Genomic DNA, 25095 nt, shown 5'->3' on the forward strand with positions numbered 1-25095 from the left:
TCGGGAGTATCGGGAGAGTTTAATTAGTATTACATACACTCAGTAATTAATTCCTGTGGTAATTCTTTCGCCGCTGCCAAAGAATGCTTTATTATCTGATGTATCAATGTGGTTTTTAGTGGTAGAGTTGGACGAGCAGAAGGTGTTAGAGATATTGGACCCGCAGAGCAGACAGTATAGCTGGCTGGTGGCATTCCTGCCTCCACATTGCGGGCGCACGTGTGTTTCGCTCACACACCATTGGCGATTGGTCGCACACAAGGTAAATTCTTTTGATACATCAATATTTTCGTCTGTACTAAAAGACTCAGTGAGTTTTAAAATTAAAAAAAACTGACAGCTGATATGGCGCAGTAGTGGTGTTCTTGCTTCTAATTGAAGTTTGTACACTTTGTTATCAAATAAATGCACATGAATCACTTTTCTGGTCGAGACTTACTTCTGTTTGCTCTGGGTCTTTAAAGATTTTGTTAATAAGTATTTATTATTAAATATTATTTTGATTATTACACATCTCGCATTATAACACAAGTCTCAAACTTACTTTGGAACTAGCTTAATCTGTGTGATTTACATACATACATACATACATAAAATCACGCCTCTTTCCCGGAGGGGTAGGCAGAGACTACCTCTTTCCACTTGCCACGATCTCTGCATACTTCTTTCGCTTCGTCCACATTCATAACTCTCTTCATACAAGCTCGGCGGTTTCGGGTACTTTTGACCTGACCCTTTACCAGGACGTCCTTAATTTGATCAAGATACGTTCGTCTAGGTCTTCCCACTCCGACCTTTCCCTCCACACTCTCCTTGTATATCTGCTTAGTCAACCTGCTTTCATTCATCCTCTCCACATGACCGAACCATCTTAACATACCCTTTTCTATTCCTGTAACTACATCTTCTTTCACATCACAACATTCCCTTATCACGCTGTTCCTTATCCTGTCACTCAATTTCACACCCATCATACTCCTTAACGCTCTCATTTCCACTGCATTTATTCTGCTTTCATGCTTCTTTTGCCATACCCAACTTTCACTCCCATACATTAATGTCGGGACCAACACGCCCCTGTGCACAGCCAGTCGAGCCTTTTTGGATAGTTTCTGACTGCTCATAAAGGCATGCAAAGCTCCATTCACCATGTTCCCCGCGTTCACTCTCCTTTCAATATCACTATCATACTTGCCATCTGATGTAAACTTTGATCCTAGATATACAAACTCTTTCACTTGCTCCACTTTTTCTCCTCCAATCAAAATATTACATGCTGTCATTTCTTTCTCCATTTCAAAAACCAGTGTTTTAGTTTTACTTACGTTCACTTTCATTCCTTTCTCTTTTAAAGCTTCATGCATACAGTTTACCATCTCCTGTAACTCCTCCGCTGATGACGCCAGTATAACCTGATCGTCGGCATAGAGCAGACATTTGACGAGTAACTCATTCATCCTTAATCCACTTTTAGACTCTTTCAAATCTGTCAAACAGCTATCCATAAATAGGTTGAACAGCCACGGTGACGCAACACATCCTTGCCTAACGCCTTTCTCAATCTTAAACCACTCAGTGTGCGCTCCGTTTATCCTGACACAAGCACTCGAATCCTCATATAAGGATTTCAGTGCTCGTATTAAGAGACTGCTCACCCCATGCATAGAAAGTGCTGACCACAATTCATTCCTCTCAACTCTGTCATAGGCCTTTTCCAGATCTACGAATGTGCAATAGACTTTTTGACTCTTGGCCAAAAACTTTTCGGCTATGCACCGCAAGGAAAAGACCTGATCAGTACATCCCATTCCCTTTCGAAATCCCGCTTGAGCATCCCATATTTTGTCATCAGTTTCATTCCTGACTCTATTAATCAATACCTTAGCATACAATTTGCCGACGACGCTAAGCAGGCTTATACCACGATAATTTTTGCAGTCCAGCTGTGACCCTTTTCCTTTGTAAAGTGGCACGATAACAGCCTTACACCAATCTTTTGGTACTCGGCCGCTTCTCCAACACAAATTGAAAAGGCAGTACAACTGACTAGCTACTACGCCTTTTCCTGCTTTAAGCATCTCGACCGACACTCTATCACACCCAGCAGCCTTTCCCGCTTTCATACTCTTAAGTGCTTCCACAATTTCGAACATTTCAATTTCGCCTTCCATCTCATTCTCTTTTTCTTCGCTATAGCAGAAATCTTTCTTATTTCCTTCCTTTTTTTCAAATAAACTTTCAAAATAGTCCTTCCATATCTTTAGTACACATTCTTCTCCTTTCACAACGCTACCATCCTGGCATCTGATCCTAGTCAGCTCTCTGGTTATAGTATTTCCTCGGGCTGACCTTACGGATTTCCAGAATACTTTCAGATTTGACTGAAAGTCTTCTGATAGCCTTTTATCAAAATCCTCTTTATACTCTTCTTTCTTTCTAATCACAGCTTTCTTAACCAAATCTTTCATTTTCTTATATTCCTTACGTGCTTCATTCACATCTTCATCTATAACCTCTTGCATTCTTAAGTTAGCTTTTGCTGCTAACAAATCCAGCCATGCTTTCTTCTTTAATCGCACAAGTTCTTGCACATCTTTACTCATCCACGCATTTTTGTGATTTTTTCCTTTCCTTCTTCTACTTACACCACACACTTCAACAGCTACTTTCACAATTCTTTCTTTAAATTCCTTCCATCCATCTTCAATATCGCTCATTTCCTCTAAATCTTCAAATTCATCCTTCAGTCTATTAATATACTTCTTCCCTACATCCATATCTTGCAAATTTTCTACTTTTACTCTTTCCAAAGCGCTGGTTTGCTCCCTTACCCTGTGCCGCCAGCGATTGAAGATACCCCTTATCCGGGATATCACCAGTAAATGGTCCGAGTCAATGCCAGCACCGCGATATGCACGGGTATCCAGCACTTTGTTCTTCAATCTTTCATCTACAATCACAAAGTCTATCATACTTTTTAAAATACCTTCCACTCTTGTGTAGGTGTGGATCTCTTTATGTTGAAACATTGAGTTCGACACAAAAAGATCCCACTCTAGACAAATTTCTAATACACTTCTTCCATTATCATTCACCTTTTCGTCACCAAACGCACCAAGCACCTTTTCATATCCATCACGCTTTACACCCACCCATCCATTAAAATCACCTAACATAATAATCTTCTCATTTGGCTTGGTAACTTTCAATACTTCTCTTACACTATTCCAGAACTCCTCGTTTTCGCTTTTTGCTGATGTTGTACCCCTCGAACCCACATCCCAAGGTGCATAAACACCTAGAACGAAGATCCGAGTGATTCCAACTTTCAGCCTAATCCATAGAAGACGAGGGCTGACACACTCATACTCATTCACGCACTCAGCCATTCGTGCAGAAAGAATTAGACCGACCCCTTGACAGCCTCGGCTGGTACTGGAAATTCCAGACCAATACGCCGTGTAAGGGCCGTGCTGCGTCGCGTCGCATCCTTTCCGCTTCGTTTCATTCACGCACAACACATCCAAACGTCTTTCATCCATCATCTGGCATACTTCCTCAATCTTATCCTTCATTCCTCCTCTTACATTCATCGTCGCAAAGCGGCTTTCAGCAGACCGCATACCGCTCCCGCCGGGAACGAGACGTGATGGGGTGCGGACACCATCGCCGCCATCTAGGTGCTCTTTCAAAAGATTTGCATCCATGCGATTCCCACGAGACGCTAGGGAAAAATTTTGTCCGCCCCAGCAGAGCCCCGCATGCCAGGGTAAGGCTAGCCATTACCTGGGGGTCGCCCAACCCCATGGCGGAAGTGGCACGCTCGAGACTAGGCTCGCCCCTAGCCATGCATCCATCGGCGCGGCAGACCTTAGATTGGCAGGGATTTACATTAAAGAGGAATCCCAAGTCTATCCCTTAGTCGGCTCTTACGACATCCGTGGGAAAGAGATGGAGTGGTCCTATTCTTTTGTAATGGTGCCGGGAACCACACGGCAATCTGTGTGATTTATTCTGTATATATATAGAGCAAATACCTACTAAAGAGACTCGGAAGGGCCAGGTTCAGCTGGATGACATAACATTGGAATAGTCTTTAACGATCTACATTGGAAAAGTACCTGGCACATGCTTTTGACTTCTCTATTTTCAGCTTCGGCCGCTGGAGTTCATTCGGTTGGGCGTCCTTCAATGTAGGGATACAACATCAGGATTTTGCTCCAATATCCGTACGCCAACAGCAAGGTTTTATCCATTAGCATCCGGACAACACTACACGTAAGAATAATATTATAATAAATTAAGTATATATATTTAATTTATTTTATACATTATTACTTTTATTCAGTTTTAAATTTATTTGCGTAAATTTGACATCTGAATGTACATACAACGTTTCAGAACAAAATTAATCAAAATGTTCTTCAACTAACTCAAAATTAATCAATTTAAAAAGTATCATTTCATTCAGACGTTATTTACGTCTCGATTTCGTCTCGAAGTAATTAAATAAAATATTATAATTTTACAGCATAAGCCTACAACATTTATCGCAGGCGCCATATATTTGGGAATGGGCTTTAGGACTCATCGATGATTCAGTTCAAAAGTTAAACTGGCAGACTTTTAACAAGCTCGTCCTTTCAGAGGATTTAAATCTCAACAGGTAAATTAAAATCAAAGTTTATAATAGGAGATATTTTGGTTAAACATTTGGTACTACCCACTGGCCTCAAATCATCAGGCATCATACCGCACGCAAAATTATTTATCCTTGAGGGCTTCAATGATGCCCAAAATAACTATTCCACGCGGACGAAGTCGCGGGCACAGCTAGTACAATATATCATTTAAGAAGTCATGCAGATATAGGAGAGTGAATGGGGGAACATGTTGAATGGAGTGAATCATGTCATTGTCTAGTCATTTCTATGCAGTCAGACGATCTTAAAAAAAATTTCATCTGGCGGTGCATAAGCGGCTTAATGTATGAGAGTGAAAATTGGGTGTGGCAGAAGATTCATGAAAGAAGAGTAAACATGATGGAAAAGTGGAGATGTAGTCTCTGTCACCCCAAGGTTAAAAATGCCGTTCTTTTAATTATGTAACGACTCTTAGAGGTCCATACAAACAGAGCCACGGATCACTTTTAAAGCCAATTCGGGATTGCTGTAAGACAGGAATACAGTTTAATATCTCAAGAATTAATATTTGATATAATATTGTAATTTCATATATATCTCTAGAAACAACTTTGTTCTTTGATGGTATTTTATATGTTTTACTCTTATGGTGCAATAAAAGAGTTTATCTATCTGTCTACTTTCTTGCTGGGGTAATACATTCGCGTACAGGTACATAATAGTGAATTATGTACCTGTATGCGAAGGTGTGAAATACATAAGTATAATCACGTCTATATCCCTTGCGGGGTTGACAGAGCCAACAGTCTTGTAAAGCCTAATTAGGCCACGTTCAGCTGTTTGGCTTTAAGATGGAATTGAGTTAAGTGTGAAATAAGGATTGTTTTGACCCTTATTTTATCAAAAATTACACCGTTTTCATGGTATATACATTTCCGTTACACCTACTGGGCCTATTGTTTAATTGCAGCAATAAGAAACCATGGCTGGTGTACTTCCATTCTCCTCGGTGCTACAGATGTTATGAAATGTACGCCGACTTCGCTATGACCGGAATTGTAAGTATCACTGGCACAATATTATTATTTTTCTTCTACTCTGCCTTCATTCATATTGTTCGAGACTGTTGGCTATTTACGAAAAAGGCAAAAGACGTGGGTATGTATTGATTCATTAACAGATCTGTCTTTATCATACAAAGTCGACAAGTCCCGTTTTTAGTAACGCTTTAATTGAATCAATTAAATTATTTCCTTATTTTATGAAGTTGGTTAAATATTCTGATTGTTGGCATTAGTTTTTAGTAACCGCATTGATATTACTAGAAAGCATATATTTGCTTTATTTATTTAAAATGCTAAGAACAAAAAGAGAAAGATCAGACACAAGATACAATAGATTCGACTTATTATTTTTATTTGCATCACTATGAACGACGGTCTTAAAGTTCAAAATCGTTTTACGGTACCTAGTTTTACCTAGTTAAACAAAAGCTTTTCAAAATTGCATAAGGATTGTTGTGAAACAACACCTGGTCATAAAATTCTATTAGCTATTCGATTTGTTTTTTGTCAAAATCCATTTCCTTAACCTAGATAAGGTTGTTTTTTTGTTAATGAACAGAACATTGTTGTTGTAACATACCAGTATAAAAAAGCAAATTACAGTGAATTTGGGTGCCTTCCCCTTTAATAATATCTTAAAAAATTATTTACTGTAATGGAGCTGTCGATACTAGTAGGTTGCTATGCTGACTGCACTATAAACAGGTACATAATACTTTCAGCAACTTTTATCCAAAAAGAAAAATATTAAATTAAATCGTAGTTTCGAGTATATTCATATATGGAAATTCAGAAATTTGTATATATTCGTGAGTCACTGATGTGAAATGTTTATTTAGAATACCATTAGGTACTGTATTTTCTCGTGGCTTCGAGATAACGAGGAAAGAAGTATGTATATACTATCTGGATGGACATACTCAGTGGCGTAACTATACCATTCGTGGCCCGTGGCAAATTCATCGGATAGGTACGTTTTAAAACTGGGTTATAACCCTTTTTTGCAAAAGCTTTGAATTTTTAATATTTTTTTTACTTGTGTAGGAAACTGAGTAGGTAACAAAAATAAATCAAAGACTAAAACTTTTTTTTACTAAACATGTATGATAAATAAGAAATGTTGGGAGTTGGGATTCTCCTCTGACCGGGGGCCCCTTCCGGCTGGGGGCCCGTGGCATTTTGCCGACTTGCCACCCTGTAGTTACGCCACTGGACATACTTTTTTTCTCGTTATTGTCGAATTATCGACTCGACTATCTGGCAGATAGTCCATTGTATTCTTGGTATTAAGCGTTTGCTTTTTTCTATTTGATTGCAACAAAAATAATATAAAATAGGTGGACTTAATGCCATGAAGCACTCTTTACCAGGCCGCTAATATGGTTGAAAAAATATCGATTAGAAGTAGTTCCAAAGATAACAATTTACATACAAACTAACGGACACTTCCTTTTGATAATTTTAGTATAGATAAGAACAGTGTTGTCAATCTTAACTCAATACCTACATACTATACAATCACGTCTATATCCCATGCTGGGTAAACAGAGCCAACAGTCTTGAAAATACCAAAATGCTACCCTCAATAGAATGACTTTTGGTTGGAGTTGAGATCAACTTTACTCAATGTAATATTAATTGCAGTTCCTAAACAATGCCGTGGACCTCGCTAAAGTGAATTGCGTGACGGACCGCAGCTTGTGCCAACACGAACATATTTCTAGTTATCCTTCTCTTCGTTTGTATTTGCCAAGAAATCGCCACCAAGCCTTTAGCAGTGTATTAACTATTCAACTTAAAGACTACATAGGCCTATTAAAAGAAATAAAACCTCATCTAGTGAAGCATGACGATTCTATTGCGCATATGGATCTAGGCGTTAGGAATCAGGAGTTCCAAGTGAAACACGATGAATTTTAATTTTTATCATAATCAAAATCTCCTTTTTGTTTCCAATTTGCATTATTATGGGAAGATGTTGGCCAACTAGTGAGAAAATAATGTATGTAATACTTTTTATGTAATATGTACTTCTAATACATGTAATAGGAATGTGATATACATTGTTCTTAGTGGTAAGACTCCCAGTGTCGAATTATTTTCCTCAAACAGAAGCATGTACACAATATTAATCTTAGTTTTGTATTCTTTCCTGAAATACAAACTAAATCTTTAACACCCGTTAAACTAACTCATAAAGATATGTGAATTCTATTCTTTCTATTGCGTCTCATACATTTGGGGAAAGTGTATTATAGATCTATTATACTAGAGAATCTGAAATCGAATACTAATAGTCTAATATTTAACATTTAAGTATGCTATTTTTGATCATATGAGCATTTATGAGATAGATGGGACTTCTTGTAGGTACATAATACGTAGTTATTGTTATTTGTGATATTTAATAATTGTTATTTATATATATGGATATAAGATGACGTGCCTATATTAACATAAAATGAATGTTCAACGTATTTGTAACCGGCTTGTGATATCACAATTTTATGTGATGTAAATTTTTTCATCACATTGAATTTTTTTTCATTTTTCATCTCAAGTGGGTGTATTTTATTAATTAAACAATATTAAACCTCTAACAAGTGTTTTAATTTACTTTAACCCAAAAAGTTTGAAAACAAACTCAAAATTATAATATAGCAGTTTACTGATCTGAGGTTAGACAGTAAGCCAAGCCACGGTTCAGTGCTAGGCCGCTAAGATAAAGTTGAAAATAAGCTATGGCCTTCTGCGCACGTGATTTTGATTTTATTAAAAGGTGGCATATTTTCAAGCGTTTCTCTTAGACAGTTTTTGTTTTAAAACACCGAATTACACAGCTCAGTGACAAAAAATAATTTCACCGCGGTGAAGAGGGAGAGGATACCACTAACCCTAATCCCGCACACCTCACCTACCCTAGCTAGCAGGGTATCCCTCCATTCGCTATGTAGTCAGTCGTGCATGACAGTTTAGTGGATTTAATGCTGTCTACCCTCCACGTCACATAAACAAAGTTACGCGCCATTATTGTTGTTAATTAACCCAACGTGTAGACGTAAAAGTAACGACATCGCTACCGACGTCGTAACTATTGGTAACGTAAAGTACCCAATGTCCGATAGACCACCAATGATCGACACATAAGAAGTAAAATAAAAAAGGATATACTAATGTTGTGTATTTGAACGTACACGAAGCATAGGTTATAGACATGGTTTATCCAGCTCTCATTGCAAGTGTCACTTTCTACATTCGGTTATTTTGATAAAAATGGTGGAGCTTTAAATATCGACCGGCAGAAGTTTTTAACGGAAAGCCAGTTTTATTAGCGAAATCACTAAGGAGGTGAGTAAGGTTTATTTCTCATAAGTTTTTTCGGTTTAAAGCTACCATTTGAAAATTTTAGGCTGGGTGCACGATTAATGGACCGTTAAATATTGGGTGTCCATAAATAGAACATGTCGATTACTAGATCTCGATTATTGGAACATGTCGAAAACCGGTTGTCGGTTAATGGATTTCTACAGTCGAATATTAGGCCAAAAATACCATAAATCTATATTGGTATATCTTGTAAATTTTTATATTACATTCATTTCTACTTTAATATATCATGCAAAATACTCTAAAATTTTACTCAAAACTTCAAAATATGATAAAATAATAAAAATAAAACAAATAATGTAAAAATACTAGAGTTCGTGCGTTAAAGTGTCGATGATTGGGGGTTTTACCGTAAGTCTTTTACATTTCAGTGTAATACACTGTATAGGGTAAATCTCCAGAAATTACTGATTTTGGTTAAATTTAATGGATTTTTTAAACCTGCCTGTATCGTTCAGATTGTTAAAAGTTATTAAGTGGTGAAAGATTATAACATTTTCATAAAGTTATTTCAATATAAGTATGTACCAGCAATATATAAGAATATTTATGTTTTTCTACAAATATGTAATACGATGCCAATCTGTTTTCGGATAGTGTAAGGCAGGCCGCTAACACATACCAGAAAGGGCAAAGGTCCTAAAATAGAACCTTGCGGCACCCCAATTTAACGCTGGCTCCTTTCGATTTCATACATACATATCATCACGTCTATATCCCTAGCGGGGTAGATTAAATGTGATACTTATTACAAAAATAGACACACATGTTTCTTTCAGTCTAGTAAAACCTCCAAATCCCTCCAAGTGTAAAAGAAACAAAACTTCAGAAGATAGTAGCAAATATTTTATTATACTAGTTAAAAGAAATCTTTAAAGAATGGCCTTTAGTGTATAACAGGCATTTTCACGTACAAAATCTGTAACAAAATAAAATGTAGGTATTTCAGTCAATAGTGTGATATTATTATAGAAAATTAAGAAGACATATTTGTTGACACATTAACTGGTACATATCACCCTATCTAAATAAATTGTAATCCTACTAATATTATAAATTCTAAAGTTTGTAAGCATATGCTTGTTATTCTTTCACGCAAAACCTCCGGACTTCGATGAAATTTGGTATAATCCGTTTCAATTAAGAAAAGATTTTAATAAAAATAATTTTTAATCAATACATATAAAAAAAAATAAAAGATAAATTTCTGTGCATTGAATATATTTAAATAAAAACAAAATAAGGCAATGAAGAAACAGTAATAGAGTAAGATTGTGAAAAAAATTTGTTATGAGGACATAATCACCATGCGATAAAAAATTACAAAACAAACGACTGTTTTTTTATGCAATACAAGTGAGAGAGGTCATAATTTTGGCCGTCATTTTAGATTAATTTCTTTATTGAAACGGGTTATACACAGACAGAATGCAATATAAAATAACATAATGAGTAAATGGGTAAATTGCTACGAGAGCGAAGCCAAAGGGCGCAGCTTACCATGACCAAACTAATACATATATTCACGTCTATATCCCTTGCGGGAAGACAAAGCCAACAGTCTTGAAAAGACTGATAGGCCACGTTCAACTTTTTGGCTTGATGATAGAATTGAGATTTAAATAGTAACAGGTTGCTAGTTCATCGCCTACAAGAATGAATAATATATATAAAATAATATAATGAAAAAATCAACTGGAAAACTTACATTATTATTCCTATTCAATTGGGCATCTATTATGTCTTGATCAACGCTGCAAGGTAGGAAGAAATCCACAACTTCGAATCGCTTGCTATCCAAAACCAAACGATCTTCACCGATGACTAAACTCAAGTCTTTTAATTCAATCTGTAAAAAAGAACAAGTTATAGCCCATATAGACAGGGGTAACTAAAGAAAAAGGCATGCCACGCTAAACACCGGCACCGGATGCTATGTAATACCTATTATTATTGTTAAACCTGCTATACTTTTGTTTTTTAACTTAATGGGCCTAGTTCGTAAATTTATAAAATTTCGTAACTATCTATATTTTAAATCAAATCAAAATCCCTTGCGGAGTAGACAGAGCCAACAGTCTTGAAAAGCCCACGTTCAGCTGTTTGGCTTAATGATGGAATTCAAATAAGTAGTTGTCTCAGATGTTTCGAAGTAATGACCGGCAAAGGTTATGCATTTGTTTAAGATATCATTGTGTTCTGAATACCTTGTTAACTTTTATTCCGAAGATCCCTTTTTATTAACCGCCTTCAAAAAAAGTGGTTCTCAGTTTGACCTGTATGTAAGTATTTAATGTATCACTTTATCCGCGATTATCTAGCGTTTTCAGGAAAGTGTTTGTTACACTTAGGAGGTTTTAGAAATTTAACCGAAAGGAGGATATCGATTGGAGGCGGTTATTTTTTATTTACAAAAGTTATTGGTAGATAAGCAGGTATATTAATTGTTTGAAAGGCTTTAAGAGAAAAAAAAAGTTGTATTTAGAGAATAATTTTGATACTTGTGTACGTAAGGATTGATACCTACTTGCTTCGATCCTTGCATATTTCTTTTGCTTCGTCCATATTCTTCAGTCTATCCCGAAAGTAATATCACGATAAAAGATACGTAGCTATGTTAACGAGCAGATTTTTTTCATAAATTATAGAATAATACTATAATAAAAGTTTTAAACATATTTAAAATAAAAAGGTCTCCTAACCTGCAGGCGTTTATTTCTGTTTGCCATAATATAAAAAATACATAGGAGGTTGTTCAAATTGATTGTGCGGTGGATTTAATTATTGAGGTACACGGGCACTACCAAAAACAAGAAATAACTTACACAAGGAGGTATTTTAAATTCAGCTAAGAGGTATTCAATTTCCCCTATTGGTGGCACCCTCGTAAGCCTGTAGACTATTTCTTTTTTAGACAGATCTTGGTTTGGAGCCTGAATTTCTTCGATAAGTGGAGGTTTTGTTTTCTCTTCAACACTCTTGATATCTCTTATTTGTATTCTATGAGATTGTAATGTACCAATTGACTTTCTATTCTTCAAAATAGTATACTTTTGCATATCTATTTCCAATTGGTACTTATCTTGCAACCCTTCAAGGACAACAGTTAAGAAAAAAGTTTGAAATAAGTCATCTTTCTCTACTTTCTTAAAAAAATCAGGATTTATGGCGACATCGTAGACAGTTGCTGGTGCTCCTGATTTGTCTTGTTCAATTCTGCCTTCCCCAATGCTCATGGGAACTCTGTAACTAGATGGGTCTTCAGAACTCAAGATTTGCATCAATTCATTATTAGTGATATCCCTGGGGCAGGGAATAGCATCTGTTAAACATATATTCACAAAGAGTTTCTTATTATCTGGTTTTGTAAATGTCTTGACACACATTCCTGAAAATTATACATGTAAAATTAAATCAATATGCTTTAAAATATAACTGCCATGGAAGAAATTTTGGGACCTTGAATTTTGGTAATTTGGGACATGAAATTTGATATAAATACAGACAGTTCTATGATAATGTGATTCAACCCAATATCCTAAAAATAAAGAGTAAAAGTATGGGCAAAACTCTTGAGAATGGTAATGGTAATGCTCTTATTCATGACAGATATCGCTCGCCTAGTAAAAGAGGGGCACAATTCGAAAAATGCGATTTTTGGGAATAGTGTGATAAAGATTTGACTTACGCGGATTTTTTTTTTAATTCTTATTAACTTCACCATTTTTAACGCTAGAGTTTTGAAATTTTGTATACTTTATTGCAGGTAAGTTTACAATAAAATCATAAGCAAAATTTTTTAGCATATTTAAATTTAAGTATAAGCTATATTTTATAGCTTAATTAAAAATAACTTTCTAATTTAGGCCTTTATTATACTTAATGTCTGTATTTATTTAAGGCAAATTTGGAATTACGACTTTTTAATATAACAGTTTAAAACATTTAAAGGTCCTATTTCAAAATAAGACTATACTACTCATAGAATCTAACATTAAATAAGTTTAAATGCGATATTTTTACAAAAAATTATAGTTTCAAAAATTTTACTCTTCCAAAAAAGAACAATAATGCGTCAGAAACTTCTTTATTTCTTATAAAATGAAAAAGAATGTTAAAAAAAGCGAATACCTATTCTTAAAAAGAACCAAAAAGCAATCAAACAATTCTGCATTTGTGTATTTATATTTAGGTGTAACAGAAGATATGCTTGATAAAATAAAAATACGTTGGAGTTGAAGGCTTCCTAATGCCCAGAAGGATTTAAAATATTCAATTATTTTACTATTATTAATTTTTTCACTACATTTTAATCTACATTTTTGAGTACATGGTGGCTTCATTTCCCGAGCAAGAATTTGTTTTTTGGTATTAGTAGATGTGTATGCTTCTCCTAAGTTTCGTTTGATCTTTTGCTGATTCTGCTTCCACTTGGTAGGGTCGGCTTTACGTTTTCTTGTTAATTTCTTAGATGTGGACACTTCAGCTATGGTTTCTGTTGCAGAAGACAAAGATGTGGTGGTTGATAAACGTGGTCTACTTCCTTGGTTATAGGTAGGATCATTGTCGCTAAGATCGACCTCACTTTCTCCAGAATTTATCGGTGAAACATGATAATTTACTGCAGGGGCTCGACGTGCAGGCGTCGTTTCAATATTATTAAAATTGAAGGTGAATCTGATATCTGAATATCAGGTTGTTTGTCTTGAGGTGTTACAGATTTTTCTCTATTTATTGGTGTACCACTACGGGATGATGAACTACTACTACAACTGCTGCTGGAACTAGACGACGAGCTGGAGTAGAAGATACCCTTGATCTCATAGATGTAGATGCAATAGTTAAAGTGGTGTCAGTTACGAGAATATTGGGAGTAGTATCAGAGTTATTGAATTTTTCAAGACTATTAGATATTGTGTCGTCATGTTTTGGCGGACTACATGAAGGAATATTCTGTTTTTCAATAATATCTGAGTTAACATCTGAAAAAAAAAGAGACAGTGATTGCAGCATATCACTCAACTTATAGTTCTATTAGGTTCAGAACTATTTAAAAGTAGCATTCACGTAAAAAATCGCATCTAAATCAGTCTCTTAAAAACAGATAGGTGAATCTATGTTTAACAGTTACATACATAAAATCACGCCTCTTTCCCGGAGGGGTAGGCAGAGACTACCTCTTTCCACTTGCCACGATCTCTGCATACTTCCTTCGCTTCATCCACATTCATAACTCTCTTCATGCAAGCTCGGCGGTTTCGGGTACTTTTGACCTGACCCTTTACCAGGACGTCCTTAATTTGATCAAGATATGTTCGTCTAGGTCTTCCCACTCCGACCTTTCCCTCCACACTCTCCTTGTATATCTGCTTAGTCAACCTGCTTTCATTCATCCTCTCCACATGACCGAACCATCTCAACATACCCTTTTCTATTCCTGTAACTACATCTTCTTCCTTTACATCATAACATTCCCTTATCACCCTGTTCCTTATCCGGTCACTCAATTTCACACCCATCATACTCCTTAACGCTCTCATTTCCACTGCATTTATTCTGCTTTCGTGCTTCTTTTGCCATACCCAACGTTTACTCCCATACATTAATGTCGGGGCCTTTTTGGATAGTTTCTGACTGCTCATAAAGGCATGCAAAGCTCCATTCACCATGTTCCCCGCGTTCACTCTCCTTTCAATATCACTATCACACTTGCCATCTGATGTAAACTTTGATCCTAGATATACAAACTCTTTCACTTGCTCAACTTTTTCTAGATTTTTTAACAGGTAGGTGTATCCAATTCAACCAAATAAGGATAACAAAATTATAAATAAGCAAAATGTATGATAAATAATAATGCCTAATAATTTTAAATCCAACCTTATCTTTTGAACCTGTAGTTTTTTGTATGATTCGAGGCGGTGGAATCGACGAATTTAGCATGTTCAAAATTTTTTGTGAACACGGCGACTTTTCTTAAAATATTCTGAAAATAATCATAGTTCATTTACTGAATAAATTCAAAAATATCTTCAATATTTATTATTTAGTTAATTCAATAATAGTAAATTTAAGAATAGTGATATAAATCATTTTATATTTAAATTGAAAATGAAATTGAAACTAGAAATTATATTAAAGTAGTTGAGTAGGTACCCAACTTTGAAATTAATTAAAGAAAATGTACCATATAAAGACATAAATTTAAATCTGCTCCTAATTAATTCCTACAATTTAGTGGTACATGGCATCATTCAGATATATTAACGAAAAATATTTACTATGTTTGTATAGTAAGGGATTAATTTGAAATAACTCCACAAATCGAAAACTATTTTGGTACTAAACGGATCTTAATTGAAATGAGCCTTTGTAGTACAAACAGTATTTGTAGTACTTACCAGATTATTCATGATAGACGGGCCTACATCGAAATCGGCTTCCACGCGCGGCGTGATGCTTCCACAAATACTGGCGCCTTACTAAATGGGCCTCTTTCGCGGGAAGAAGGACGGGTGGAAATCCTCCGTGTGAAAGAGACACAAATTCAGCGCTCGTTTGATTTGAGCCTTTATTCTTTTTTTATTAAATTGTGATGCTAGAACTGTTTGTTTTGGGCCGATTTATCACAAAAAGTCGAAAACGGAAAATTTTGAATTGTGCCCCTCTATTACTAGGAGAGCGATATGTGTAGTGCGTTTTAGACAATATCAAATATGTTTTAACAAAAATAAATCAAAGACTAAAACTTTTTTTTACTAAACATGTATGATAAATAAGAAATGTTGGGAGTTGGGATTCTCCTCTGACCGGGGGCCCCTTCCGGCTGGGGGCCCGTGGCATTTTGCCGACTTGCCACCCTGTAGTTACGCCACTGGACATACTTTTTTTCTCGTTATTGTCGAATTATCGACTCGACTATCTGGCAGATAGTCCATTGTATTCTTGGTATTAAGCGTTTGCTTTTTTCTATTTGATTGCAACAAAAATAATATAAAATAGGTGGACTTAATGCCATGAAGCACTCTTTACCAGGCCGCTAATATGGTTGAAAAAATATCGATTAGAAGTAGTTCCAAAGATAACAATTTACATACAAACTAACGGACACTTCCTTTTGATAATTTTAGTATAGATAAGAACAGTGTTGTCAATCTTAACTCAATACCTACATACTATACAATCACGTCTATATCCCATGCTGGGTAAACAGAGCCAACAGTCTTGAAAATACCAAAATGCTACCCTCAATAGAATGACTTTTGGTTGGAGTTGAGATCAACTTTACTCAATGTAATATTAATTGCAGTTCCTAAACAATGCCGTGGACCTCGCTAAAGTGAATTGCGTGACGGACCGCAGCTTGTGCCAACACGAACATATTTCTAGTTATCCTTCTCTTCGTTTGTATTTGCCAAGAAATCGCCACCAAGCCTTTAGCAGTGTATTAACTATTCAACTTAAAGACTACATAGGCCTATTAAAAGAAATAAAACCTCATCTAGTGAAGCATGACGATTCTATTGCGCATATGGATCTAGGCGTTAGGAATCAGGAGTTCCAAGTGAAACACGATGAATTTTAATTTTTATCATAATCAAAATCTCCTTTTTGTTTCCAATTTGCATTATTATGGGAAGATGTTGGCCAACTAGTGAGAAAATAATGTATGTAATACTTTTTATGTAATATGTACTTCTAATACATGTAATAGGAATGTGATATACATTGTTCTTAGTGGTAAGACTCCCAGTGTCGAATTATTTTCCTCAAACAGAAGCATGTACACAATATTAATCTTAGTTTTGTATTCTTTCCTGAAATACAAACTAAATCTTTAACACCCGTTAAACTAACTCATAAAGATATGTGAATTCTATTCTTTCTATTGCGTCTCATACATTTGGGGAAAGTGTATTATAGATCTATTATACTAGAGAATCTGAAATCGAATACTAATAGTCTAATATTTAACATTTAAGTATGCTATTTTTGATCATATGAGCATTTATGAGATAGATGGGACTTCTTGTAGGTACATAATACGTAGTTATTGTTATTTGTGATATTTAATAATTGTTATTTATATATATGGATATAAGATGACGTGCCTATATTAACATAAAATGAATGTTCAACGTATTTGTAACCGGCTTGTGATATCACAATTTTATGTGATGTAAATTTTTTCATCACATTGAATTTTTTTTCATTTTTCATCTCAAGTGGGTGTATTTTATTAATTAAACAATATTAAACCTCTAACAAGTGTTTTAATTTACTTTAACCCAAAAAGTTTGAAAACAAACTCAAAATTATAATATAGCAGTTTACTGATCTGAGGTTAGACAGTAAGCCAAGCCACGGTTCAGTGCTAGGCCGCTAAGATAAAGTTGAAAATAAGCTATGGCCTTCTGCGCACGTGATTTTGATTTTATTAAAAGGTGGCATATTTTCAAGCGTTTCTCTTAGACAGTTTTTGTTTTAAAACACCGAATTACACAGCTCAGTGACAAAAAATAATTTCACCGCGGTGAAGAGGGAGAGGATACCACTAACCCTAATCCCGCACACCTCACCTACCCTAGCTAGCAGGGTATCCCTCCATTCGCTATGTAGTCAGTCGTGCATGACAGTTTAGTGGATTTAATGCTGTCTACCCTCCACGTCACATAAACAAAGTTACGCGCCATTATTGTTGTTAATTAACCCAACGTGTAGACGTAAAAGTAACGACATCGCTACCGACGTCGTAACTATTGGTAACGTAAAGTACCCAATGTCCGATAGACCACCAATGATCGACACATAAGAAGTAAAATAAAAAAGGATATACTAATGTTGTGTATTTGAACGTACACGAAGCATAGGTTATAGACATGGTTTATCCAGCTCTCATTGCAAGTGTCACTTTCTACATTCGGTTATTTTGATAAAAATGGTGGAGCTTTAAATATCGACCGGCAGAAGTTTTTAACGGAAAGCCAGTTTTATTAGCGAAATCACTAAGGAGGTGAGTAAGGTTTATTTCTCATAAGTTTTTTCGGTTTAAAGCTACCATTTGAAAATTTTAGGCTGGGTGCACGATTAATGGACCGTTAAATATTGGGTGTCCATAAATAGAACATGTCGATTACTAGATCTCGATTATTGGAACATGTCGAAAACCGGTTGTCGGTTAATGGATTTCTACAGTCGAATATTAGGCCAAAAATACCATAAATCTATATTGGTATATCTTGTAAATTTTTATATTACATTCATTTCTACTTTAATATATCATGCAAAATACTCTAAAATTTTACTCAAAACTTCAAAATATGATAAAATAATAAAAATAAAACAAATAATGTAAAAATACTAGAGTTCGTGCGTTAAAGTGTCGATGATTGGGGGTTTTACCGTAAGTCTTTTACATTTCAGTGTAATACACTGTATAGGGTAAATCTCCAGAAATTACTGATTTTGGTTAAATTTAATGGATTTTTTAAACCTGCCTGTATCGTTCAGATTGTTAAAAGTTATTAAGTGGTGAAAGATTATAACATTTTCATAAAGTTATTTCAATATAAGTATGTACCAGCAATATATAAGAATATTTATGTTTTTCTACAAATATGTAATACGATGCCAATCTGTTTTCGGATAGTGTAAGGCAGGCCGCTAACATATACCAGAAAGGGCAAAGGTCCTAAAATAGAACCTTGCGGCACCCCAATTTAACGCTGGCTCCTTTCGATTTCATACATACATATCATCACGTCTATATCCCTAGCGGGGTAGATTAAATGTGATACTTATTACAAAAATAGACACACATGTTTCTTTCAGTCTAGTAAAACCTCCAAATCCCTCCAAGTGTAAAAGAAACAAAACTTCAGAAGATAGTAGCAAATATTTTATTATACTAGTTAAAAGAAATCTTTAAAGAATGGCCTTTAGTGTATAACAGGCATTTTCACGTACAAAATCTGTAACAAAATAAAATGTAGGTATTTCAGTCAATAGTGTGATATTATTATAGAAAATTAAGAAGACATATTTGTTGACACATTAACTGGTACATATCACCCTATCTAAATAAATTGTAATCCTACTAATATTATAAATTCTAAAGTTTGTAAGCATATGCTTGTTATTCTTTCACGCAAAACCTCCGGACTTCGATGAAATTTGGTATAATCCGTTTCAATTAAGAAAAGATTTTAATAAAAATAATTTTTAATCAATACATATAAAAAAAAATAAAAGATAAATTTCTGTGCATTGAATATATTTAAATAAAAACAAAATAAGGCAATGAAGAAACAGTAGTAGAGTAAGATTGTGAAAAAAATTTGTTATGAGGACATAATCACCATGCGATAAAAAATTACAAAACAAACGACTGTTTTTTTATGCAATACAAGTGAGAGAGGTCATAATTTTGGCCGTCATTTTAGATTAATTTCTTTATTGAAACGGGTTATACACAGACAGAATGCAATATAAAATAACATAATGAGTAAATGGGTAAATTGCTACGAGAGCGAAGCCAAAGGGCGCAGCTTACCATGACCAAACTAATACATATATTCACGTCTATATCCCTTGCGGGAAGACAAAGCCAACAGTCTTGAAAAGACTGATAGGCCACGTTCAACTTTTTGGCTTGATGATAGAATTGAGATTTAAATAGTAACAGGTTGCTAGTTCATCGCCTACAAGAATGAATAATATATATAAAATAATATAATGAAAAAATCAACTGGAAAACTTACATTATTATTCCTATTCAATTGGGCATCTATTATGTCTTGATCAACGCTGCAAGGTAGGAAGAAATCCACAACTTCGAATCGCTTGCTATCCAAAACCAAACGATCTTCACCGATGACTAAACTCAAGTCTTTTAATTCAATCTGTAAAAAAGAACAAGTTATAGCCCATATAGACAGGGGTAACTAAAGAAAAAGGCATGCCACGCTAAACACCGGCACCGGATGCTATGTAATACCTATTATTATTGTTAAACCTGCTATACTTTTGTTTTTTAACTTAATGGGCCTAGTTCGTAAATTTATAAAATTTCGTAACTATCTATATTTTAAATCAAATCAAAATCCCTTGCGGAGTAGACAGAGCCAACAGTCTTGAAAAGCCCACGTTCAGCTGTTTGGCTTAATGATGGAATTCAAATAAGTAGTTGTCTCAGATGTTTCGAAGTAATGACCGGCAAAGGTTATGCATTTGTTTAAGATATCATTGTGTTCTGAATACCTTGTTAACTTTTATTCCGAAGATCCCTTTTTATTAACCGCCTTCAAAAAAAGTGGTTCTCAGTTTGACCTGTATGTAAGTATTTAATGTATCACTTTATCCGCGATTATCTAGCGTTTTCAGGAAAGTGTTTGTTACACTTAGGAGGTTTTAGAAATTTAACCGAAAGGAGGATATCGATTGGAGGCGGTTATTTTTTATTTACAAAAGTTATTGGTAGATAAGCAGGTATATTAATTGTTTGAAAGGCTTTAAGAGAAAAAAAAAGTTGTATTTAGAGAATAATTTTGATACTTGTGTACGTAAGGATTGATACCTACTTGCTTCGATCCTTGCATATTTCTTTTGCTTCGTCCATATTCTTCAGTCTATCCCGAAAGTAATATCACGATAAAAGATACGTAGCTATGTTAACGAGCAGATTTTTTTTCATAAATTATAGAATAATACTATAATAAAAGTTTTAAACATATTTAAAATAAAAAGGTCTCCTAACCTGCAGGCGTTTATTTCTGTTTGCCATAATATAAAAAATACATAGGAGGTTGTTCAAATTGATTGTGCGGTGGATTTAATTATTGAGGTACACGGGCACTACCAAAAACAAGAAATAACTTACACAAGGAGGTATTTTAAATTCAGCTAAGAGGTATTCAATTTCCCCTATTGGTGGCACCCTCGTAAGCCTGTAGACTATTTCTTTTTTAGACAGATCTTGGTTTGGAGCCTGAATTTCTTCGATAAGTGGAGGTTTTGTTTTCTCTTCAACACTCTTGATATCTCTTATTTGTATTCTATGAGATTGTAATGTACCAATTGACTTCCTATTCTTCAAAATAGTATACTTTTGCATATCTATTTCCAATTGGTACTTATCTTGCAACCCTTCAAGGACAACAGTTAAGAAAAAAGTTTGAAATAAGTCATCTTTCTCTACTTTCTTAAAAAAATCAGGATTTATGGCGACATCGTAGACAGTTGCTGGTGCTCCTGATTTGTCTTGTTCAATTCTGCCTTCCCCAATGCTCATGGGAACTCTGTAACTAGATGGGTCTTCAGAACTCAAGATTTGCATCAATTCATTATTAGTGATATCCCTGGGGCAGGGAATAGCATCTGTTAAACATATATTCACAAAGAGTTTCTTATTATCTGGTTTTGTAAATGTCTTGACACACATTCCTGGAAATTATACATGTAAAATTAAATCAATATGCTTTAAAATATAACTGCCATGGAAGAAATTTTGGGACCTTGAATTTTGGTAATTTGGGACATGAAATTTGATATAAATACAGACAGTTCTATGATAATGTGATTCAACCCAATATCCTAAAAATAAAGAGTAAAAGTATGGGCAAAACTCTTGAGAATGGTAATGGTAATGCTCTTATTCATGACAGATATGTGTAGTGCGTTTTAGACAATATCAAATATGTTTTTTCAAGTTTTTAAATAAATTAATGAAAAAGGCACAACAGGTCAAGCACTTAGTATACACGCAAGTATGTAGGTACCTATTATGCATTATCAATAATGAAAGATGAGCTCTTTAAGCAAAGTCAACCATTTACAAAAAGCTTTAAAGAAACTGAACTAAATAAAAGCTTTAAATTAAATTAAAGCTTTTTTAAGCAAAGATAAACTTTGGTTAGCAGCCTCTTGTGGCGCAGCAGCAGTGATGTCTGTGACACATTTTTCTGATCATCCTGGGTCTTGGATGATTATCTTTTTATATTATTTATTAATCAAATATAGTATCGTTGAGTAAGTATCTCGTAACACAAGTCTCAACTTACTTCGAGGCTTATTCAATCTGTGTAACTGTTCCGTATTGGTTTATGTTTATTTGGTTGAAATAGGTTTAGCCCCATAATTTCACTTGATTGTCAATTGAAGCCATTAAGTTATCCTTATGGGAAAATGGAATTTAAAGGTCAGTGGGGCGAAGACAGTCTAGAAAGAAGGACAGTCTAGTACGAATAATTCATAGTTCTGCAAGTATTTACGGATATAATACCACACTTTACAAACTTTTTGTTCGAATTTACTGTCATAGATAGCGCTTTTTTAAAACTTAAAGAAACCAAATAAATTCAAAATTTTGTCCGGTAATTAACGATTACAAATAATAACCTACACCGTGCCGACAAAAAATTGTTCTAAGTGGTTTTGTGTGGATTTTTCTTATAATTTCTATCTCGGTGATCCCATTAATAATCTGTGTCTTCCTACGTAATTATTAAGGGAATAAAAAAATGATTTAACCAAGTTTAGTCTGGTGAAAAAAAAAATTAGCTTCAATAGCAAAAGTGTCGAAGATCTTTATCCTTCAGCCATACGCGATAATGAAAAAATTGCCCTTGAGTATTGAACTGCTGGCATAATATAACTTAAATTGGTTAGAGGATCCTACTCTAAAGAGAAATTGCCGCGTATGACTATTAAGACCATGAAAGTTATTTATTATATTGAATTTATTGAACAATTTGATCGCCGCGAATTTAGACCTCGCGAACACAAAATTTATAGAAAAATTGTGATAGGTATCTCAAAATCACTTAACTGATATTGATGCGCCACAGCCTTAAAAATTCAATTGACATACATTTAAATTTCATCAAAATAAGACCAACTCTTTGAAACATACAAAAATATATACAAAAATTATTTATGCTGAACTTCGCCGACAAGTGCATCTTATTGTGAATTATGCCTACCTAATGGAACTTTTAATTCGAAAAATAGCGGTACATAGGTATTTCTTTGTTAATGTCGGGTGTAGTCGGATGGTTGGTTGGTATTATATGTTTAAAATGACTATTCTAGAAGTTATTCTCAATAAATGGTCTTAGCCAACACAGTAGTAAAGTCCATATATCAGACAAAATTTTGAAATTATCCATTCAATATAATAATAATAAGGTTTAGGATATTTGTAAAAATATATTTTAAAATCCAATGAGTTATTTCATAATTTCATTTAAAACAAATTATCAAAAACTTTAAATATTCAAATTTCGATGATAAATCTTACTACTAATCGCTGGTCTTACCCAAACTGACATTAAGCCAAGGGGTAAAGGGGTTTAAGTTTGATCAATTCATTTCATTCATTTATGATCATTCATTCAAAACAGAACATATTATGGCATAACATTCTTGTACATACATAATGGTTTGTATAACTATTTGAAGCTTTACTTAATCTAGATTAGGAGTCAATTATGCCTCAGTTCTATGAATAAATGATATAACATCTAAGGTCTAAAACAAAGAGATTTGTTTTGAGATTTTCTCAAAAACCTAAATATTTAACATTGCCCTCCAAATACATATTCGATAACATTATGCATGTTTTGGAAAACTGACTCTTTCAAAAAAGTAGGTGAATAGGGAAAATATTTAATACTTTAAATTCTTTTTTAAACGAAGGACTAGCAACCTGTCGCTATTTGAATATCAATTCCATCACTAAGTCATCCAGAACATTTCTTCATTTTTTCAATAATGTTGGCTCTTTCTATCCCGTAAGTGATACAAATATAATATGCATGTATTAAACTACACACAAACCTGGTCTTGGAGTTACAAGCTTTGATGGCACGGTATCAACTGAAGTTAACAATTTATTTATCTCCTCTTCCATAGCTGATTCCTAAAGAGGTAAACAAAATTATTACACCAAAATATGGAGTACAGTGTCCTAACATCAAGCGACACCCTCTTGGCGTAAATATTAAAAAAAAACCTTGTTTTTATAATTAGACTGTTTGTGCTATTTATTCGTCAATTTCAATCCCCGATTAAAAATAAACTATTAAAAAATAAACTAAATTTAGTGACAGTATAAATACCAATATTAGAGTGAGGTTTCACTGGATATTGCCTGATCTCTTGCTTTCTTTAAGCAAAATCATAAGAAGCATAGATACAAAAATTAAAAACAACAAAACAAGTAGGTTGGGTACCTTCACAATTCGCATATATTTCTCCATTATACTTGGATCGACATCCAAAGATATTGAATTTTTCGTCATATTAAGCTTGATATGTTTCTATGGTTACTGAAAGTAAAGAGGCTATAATGTTGATTTATTGAAAATTTTTGATGATTGCGGTCGAACCACAATAATACTCTTAGCGAAGGTAGGTCGAGCGAGTTGTTTCTTTTCTTTATTCAGAACTTTTCTGGTTTTCTTCTGCACTCCGAATAGGTGGTCTTTTCTTTTCTCAAGTTACAGATAATTAATCTTTCTTTACGTTCTCAAGTTAATTTCACGTTTAGTTTTAAGGCAAAGGCTTGAACTCTGCAGAACTACCTATCCTATCTTTATTCGGCTTGAATTATCTACCTACAGTAAAAAAAATTGGTTTTGTTATTACTGTCAAACAGGGTTATCGTTATAAATGAAGTACCAATATTGTTGGCTTCATTTACCCGTAACACTATAATGCTACCAGTAAAATTAACGGTAGGAGGTATCGTTAAGACTGTTACACGTAATTCTTATTTAGCGGTAAATTCTTAAAATGTATCTAATCGAATTCTTTAATGAAGGATTCGCCGTAAACACTTCTAATCGCATCGCGTATCGTACAGTTGCGTTGCGACATAAAAAATTATAAAACAGAACAGATTTTCATTTCATATAACAGGAACGATATTTTTATATCTTATTGGTAACGTTATTTAAAAAAATAATTGGTTAGTTATTCTTAACGGTATTTGGTAACGATAT

At 34.4% G+C, this 25095-nt stretch overlaps 3 protein-coding genes and 1 long non-coding RNA gene across 4 annotated transcripts in view; 1 reads left to right on the forward strand and 3 right to left on the reverse strand.

The window, feature by feature from the left end:
* LOC106132374 (dnaJ homolog subfamily C member 10) overlaps positions 1-8295 on the forward strand; it is a 47067-nt gene extending 38772 nt beyond the window's left edge. Inside the window, exons 22-26 of the mRNA XM_013331759.2 lie at positions 120-262; positions 4154-4278; positions 4532-4666; positions 5614-5701; positions 7352-8295. Coding sequence (XP_013187213.1) covers positions 120-262; positions 4154-4278; positions 4532-4666; positions 5614-5701; positions 7352-7627 — 767 coding nt within the window. The 3' untranslated portion in view covers positions 7628-8295. The remainder of the gene's footprint in view (positions 1-119; positions 263-4153; positions 4279-4531; positions 4667-5613; positions 5702-7351) is intronic.
* A 1623-nt stretch (positions 8296-9918) lies between these two features.
* On the reverse strand, positions 9919-12482 carry LOC132902513 (PIH1 domain-containing protein 1-like). Its single transcript, XM_060947892.1, has 3 exons — positions 11920-12482; positions 10803-10943; positions 9919-10013 (listed from the first exon to the last, which is right to left on the reverse strand). The coding sequence occupies exons 1-3, from the start codon at positions 12478-12480 to the stop codon at positions 9981-9983; spliced, it is 735 nt and encodes a 244-aa protein (XP_060803875.1). The 5' UTR covers positions 12481-12482; the 3' UTR covers positions 9919-9980.
* Positions 12483-13416: 934 nt separating this feature from the next.
* Positions 13417-15579, reverse strand: LOC132902522 (uncharacterized). The gene is made up of 3 exons (XR_009657155.1): positions 15496-15579; positions 14975-15080; positions 13417-14076 (listed from the first exon to the last, which is right to left on the reverse strand). It is a non-coding gene; the product is annotated as an uncharacterized LOC132902522 (long non-coding RNA).
* A 3391-nt stretch (positions 15580-18970) lies between these two features.
* LOC106132306 (PIH1 domain-containing protein 1) lies at positions 18971-24757 on the reverse strand. Its single transcript, XM_013331672.2, has 5 exons — positions 24325-24757; positions 23930-24011; positions 20973-21535; positions 19855-19995; positions 18971-19065 (listed from the first exon to the last, which is right to left on the reverse strand). Exons 1-5 carry the CDS (start codon positions 24391-24393, stop codon positions 19033-19035), a joined length of 888 nt encoding a protein of 295 aa, XP_013187126.1. The 5' UTR covers positions 24394-24757; the 3' UTR covers positions 18971-19032.
* Positions 24758-25095: the final 338 nt, after the last annotated feature.

Source organism: Amyelois transitella, chromosome 14, assembly GCF_032362555.1.
Source record: "Amyelois transitella isolate CPQ chromosome 14, ilAmyTran1.1, whole genome shotgun sequence".
Classification (NCBI taxonomy): Eukaryota; Metazoa; Arthropoda; class Insecta; order Lepidoptera; family Pyralidae; genus Amyelois; species Amyelois transitella.

Excerpts from the sequence above, each read along its gene's own strand:
- LOC132902513 (XM_060947892.1), bottom strand. The coding sequence starts at position 12,480 with ATGTGTGTCAAGACATTTACAAAACCAGATAATAAGAAACTCTTTGTG. Across the intron at positions 10,944-11,919 it reads AATTTAAAATACCTCCTTGT|ATTGAATTAAAAGACTTGAG; the intron begins GTAAGTTATTTC and ends TCTTTTTTACAG. Across the intron at positions 10,014-10,802 it reads AATTGAATAGGAATAATAAT|ATTTTGTACGTGAAAATGCC; the intron begins GTAAGTTTTCCA and ends ATTTTGTTACAG.
- LOC106132306 (XM_013331672.2), bottom strand. The coding sequence starts at position 24,393 with ATGACGAAAAATTCAATATCTTTGGATGTCGATCCAAGTATAATGGAG. Across the intron at positions 21,536-23,929 it reads GCTTGTAACTCCAAGACCAG|GAATGTGTGTCAAGACATTT; the intron begins GTTTGTGTGTAG and ends TATAATTTCCAG. Across the intron at positions 19,066-19,854 it reads AATTGAATAGGAATAATAAT|ATTTTGTACGTGAAAATGCC; the intron begins GTAAGTTTTCCA and ends ATTTTGTTACAG.